The 4,318-nt window shown below is 36.9% G+C and overlaps 1 protein-coding gene across 1 annotated transcript; it reads left to right on the forward strand.

Annotated features, from left to right (window-relative positions):
- The first annotated feature begins 2,498 nt into the window (after nucleotides 1-2,498).
- On the forward strand, nucleotides 2,499-3,472 carry LOC133099781 (olfactory receptor 8D4). Its single transcript, XM_061203663.1, is given in 2 exon segments — nucleotides 2,499-2,859; nucleotides 2,862-3,472. Coding segments are annotated over 2 exon segments (945 nt in total). The 5' UTR covers nucleotides 2,499-2,525.
- The last annotated feature ends 846 nt before the right edge of the window (nucleotides 3,473-4,318 follow it).

Raw genomic sequence — 4,318 nt, forward strand, 5'->3', positions numbered from 1 at the left:
ACGCAGACCAAGTATAAGAATGTGTCTTCACTCCACCAACCTTGGCTCCTTTTGGGCTAAAGCAGCAGTGTCTGGTGGAGCAGCAACAAGGCCAAGGTGCCCAGTATGGGCTGCCAGGCCTGTGGGTGGTGGTGAAGCAGGGCCTCTCCCTGGTGGGTTTTATCTAGTGCTCATGATAGAGCAGGATTAGGAGGGAGCAGTGGTTCTTTCCAAAACTGAATGTCCCAACTAAAAGCCTCAGAAAGCCATAGCTTAAAAAGTTTTAAAAATTAAAGAAAAAGCAACAACAACAACAACTAAAAAACCAAATTCACCTCTCTAGCTGGCTTTACACTACTTCACCTGACTTTATGATTTTCTCATTTTTTCTGCCTTACGACCACACCTGAACCTTGGTGTCTGCATGTAGGAAAGTGAGATGAAGAAAGAGAGAAATTGCAGCCAAATCATTTTCTGTCTTTACTCTGAACACCTATGTCTCTGTGGGACTTCTCGATCTCTATGTTTCATTCTGTTATAGAAACTTTCCCGAAGCAAGGGAGAGTTACAGGGTATAGAGTCATTAAAATCTTCTATAATTTTATCCCCAAAGCAGTATCTGAGTTGATTTTCACAGTTATTTAACTTGATCCTTATACCCCAAATCCTGTATTATTTTCTGTCTGAAGATTAAAGAAAAATATCTCCTAGAGGAACATGTACCCATTAGCATTTTTTCAGATGACTGTACTATGCCAGTGGTGGTAAATAAATTATGTAATTATGTGTATGAGAACAAGCCCTGTAGACAGGGCTCTGTGAGCAGCCCAACACCAAAAGAAAAGAGGTCTGATTTTTCAGAGATAAGGCCTTGGTTGACCCCAGGACAGGCAACTCCAAGCCGTGTGCCCTCTTTGCCCCCTCCTCAGAGGAATGTGGGTGGAAGACAGGAAGCACTACATGAGAGCTTCCAGTGGAAACACAAATTCTGTGTTGTTTGCACATCCCCAAGTGGCAGCACTAGCAGTAGTGCATGAGCTCTTGCTCAATAGCCTGGGTGAGACTAGTCGGCTTAGCTCAGTGGATGGTCAGAGAAAGAGGTTTGAGAGGGCTGCTATTCTACTATTATCCAGCTTTACTGAAGTGTTAGAATAAGCTTCCCATCTGGACATCAACTTCTGATTAGATTACAATAGAACAACAGAAGTGAAAATACAGTTTCCTGAAACATTTTCTGAGCCACACTAGAGCCATGCTTTAAAGTGGTAAGGGGAGTCTATCATCAAATTAGTTTGGGAAATATTGTTTGTTATATAGCCATCTAGAAGAATCTGAAATATCCTTCAGTTAAAAAACCTGTTTAACTCAAATGTCCCTTGATGGATGAATGAATAAAAAAAATGAGGTATATATAATATATGTATATCTATATCTATGTGTATATACATATACACACAGACATATATATGTATGTATGGGCACAATGGAATATTATTTAACCTTAATAAGCCAAGATATTAAGACACATGTTACATGATGGATAAACCCTGAAGATGTTATTCTAGGTAAAATGAATCAATCACAAAAGGGCAGATGTATAATTCCACTTATATGAAACATGTAGAGCAGTCACATTCATAGAGACAGATAGTGAATGGAGGGTGCCAGAAGCTGGAGGGAAGGAGAATGAGGAGTTAGTGTTTAACTGGTATGGAGTTTCAGTGTGGGGAGACGAATATTCTGGAGATGGCTGGTGGTGATGGTTGTACACAATGTGAATGTACTTAACGTTACTGAACTGTACACATAAAAATAACTATTAAAATATATTTAATTTAATTTAATATAAATTTAATATAAATATAAAATAGTAAATAGTAAATTTTATGTATATTTTTACTAAAATAAAAATCATAATAAAGTTAAAAAAACCTGTTTAACTTTGTGTAACTCTGCATGTCTACAATCAATATGATCCTAAGATACTTATTTCATGTATAACTATTAACACATGCCTGGAATTAATATTCTGTAGAACACCCTTGAAAACTTTGACATGGAAATCATAATTGATTGTAACAATAAATACCTTCTCTGTAGGAAATCCTGGAGGCAGGTTCAGCCCTAGGCAACTGTGTCATTAGCAGAAATATTTTCTCAGCCCACAGCCTCTTCTTTATGCACCTCTTCAATTGATTTTCTTTAGAAAAATTCCCCAATGTTCTTTAGCATTACACTTATTTTTAATTCTGAAGTTAAAGATTTTATACTTTACTAAAAGAATTTGAGACACTTGGGAGGATGTGAAAATTTATTTATGGTTCCTAAAATCTACAGGGAGATGATTACTTACTCTGTTTTATCTGAGACCTTACTTTTTGGTGGGTCAAAGTCTCTGCACATCAATGGAAGCACAGGATTAGTGCCAAATGGTAAGATAACCTGGGTTCAGTGTTTTCATAGGTAGAATATCTGGGTTGTGAAGAACTGGAGACAAGCTGGGGTTCTGCTCTTTCCTCTCGTCTCCACAGATTTCTCAGAGGAGAATGGGTGTAAGAAATGAATCCACAGTGACTGAGTTTCTTCTTTCAGGATTAACTGACCAGCCAGAGCTTCAGCTGCCCCTCCTCTGCCTCTTCTTAGGGATTTGTATACTTACAGTGATGGGAAACCTCGGCATGATCTCAATAATCGGATTGAGTTCTCAATTCCACACCCCCATGTACTGTTTCCTCAGTAGTTTGTCTTTTTTTTTAGATTTCTGCTATTCTGTCGTTACCCCAAAAATGCTGGCAGGGTTTTTATGCAGAGATAAAGTTATATCCTATTCTGGATGCATGACCCAGCTGTTTTTCTTCTGTATTTTTCTCATTTCTGAATGCCGGCAGCAATGGCCTATGACAGCTATGTCGCCACCTGCAGCCCCCTTCTCTACAATGTCATCATGTCCCCCAGGGTCTGTTCTCTGCTGGTGGCTGCTGTCTTCCCATTAGGTTTTACTGATGCTGTGATTCATGGTGGTTCTATGTTAAGGTTGACTTTCTGTGAATCAGACATCATTAAACATTATTTCTGTGACATTGTTCCTCTCATTAAACTCTTCTGTTCCAGAACTTATATTGATGAGCTTTTGATTTTTGTCATTGGAGGATTTAACATAGTAGCCACCAGCTTGACAATCATCATTTCATATGCTTTTATCCTCTCCAGCGCCCTCCACATCCACTCTAAAGAGGGCCGGTCCAAAGCCTTCAGCACCTGCAGCTCCCACTTGACAGCTGTTCTTACATTTCATGCGTCTCTCATGTCCATGTATCTCACACCTGCTTCCAGCAGTTCACTAACCCAGGAGAAAGTGTCCTCAGTATTTTACACCAGTGTGATTCCCATGTTGAATCCCGTGATATATAGTTTGAGGAACAAGGAAATGAAAAATGCACTGATGAAACTCTTAAGAAGAAAAGTATCTTCACAATTAATAAGCTTTTTTTAAAATTTATTGGGGTATAGTTGCTTTACAATGTTGTGTTAGTTTCTGCTGTACAACAAAGTGAATCAGCTATATATATACATATATCCCCTACCTCTTGGATCACCCTCCTACCCCCCCATCCCACCCATATTAAGATTTATTTATGTATTCATAATCATATGTGTGTTTGTTTGCATTTATGCCGAGTCTTTAAAAATAATTTGAAGTGAGGTAAAATTATATATATGTATAATTCTGAATATATATATTATATACATTCAGATTACTAAATACATTCACACACAATAAGATTAATAGAATGTAAAACAACAAGTATAGAAGTGAGAAATAGCAAATATTTTCAACTTAAAGTTCAGTATCATTCTGGGGATTTAATATCAATTTTTAACCTTTATTTTCCTGAATCTAAGCAAAAAGAAAACAAACTCCTGAAATACTGTATAGTCATGTCAGAAATAAAAACACACTATATATTTTGATATGACAAAGTATTTCCTCTTATTTATCTCACTCAAAAGAGACTTCTTTAATGGAAATCTGTATAGGAAACATTGAACAGTATGGTAGAAATCATTACAACAACTTTATAATAAATGTGGAAGAATTTTAATTTTAATAATTGGCTTATTAAAGGCCAATGTTTGATTTAACATTAAGTGCAATTTAATGAAGAAGAGTCAGCAGAAGGCTAAGCTAATACAGTCCCAGTATTTGACCTCAGGTGATCAAAGGATAAGACTTAGAATATCTAGATTGGGAGATTATACTTTTACAGACTTATCTAAACACCTTGTTTTTTCCTGTGTGACCAGTACATGTGCAGTATTTTACAACTTTATGTTTATT

This window comes from Eubalaena glacialis, chromosome 10 (assembly GCF_028564815.1).
Source record: "Eubalaena glacialis isolate mEubGla1 chromosome 10, mEubGla1.1.hap2.+ XY, whole genome shotgun sequence".
In the NCBI taxonomy this organism is placed as follows: Eukaryota; Metazoa; Chordata; class Mammalia; order Artiodactyla; family Balaenidae; genus Eubalaena; species Eubalaena glacialis.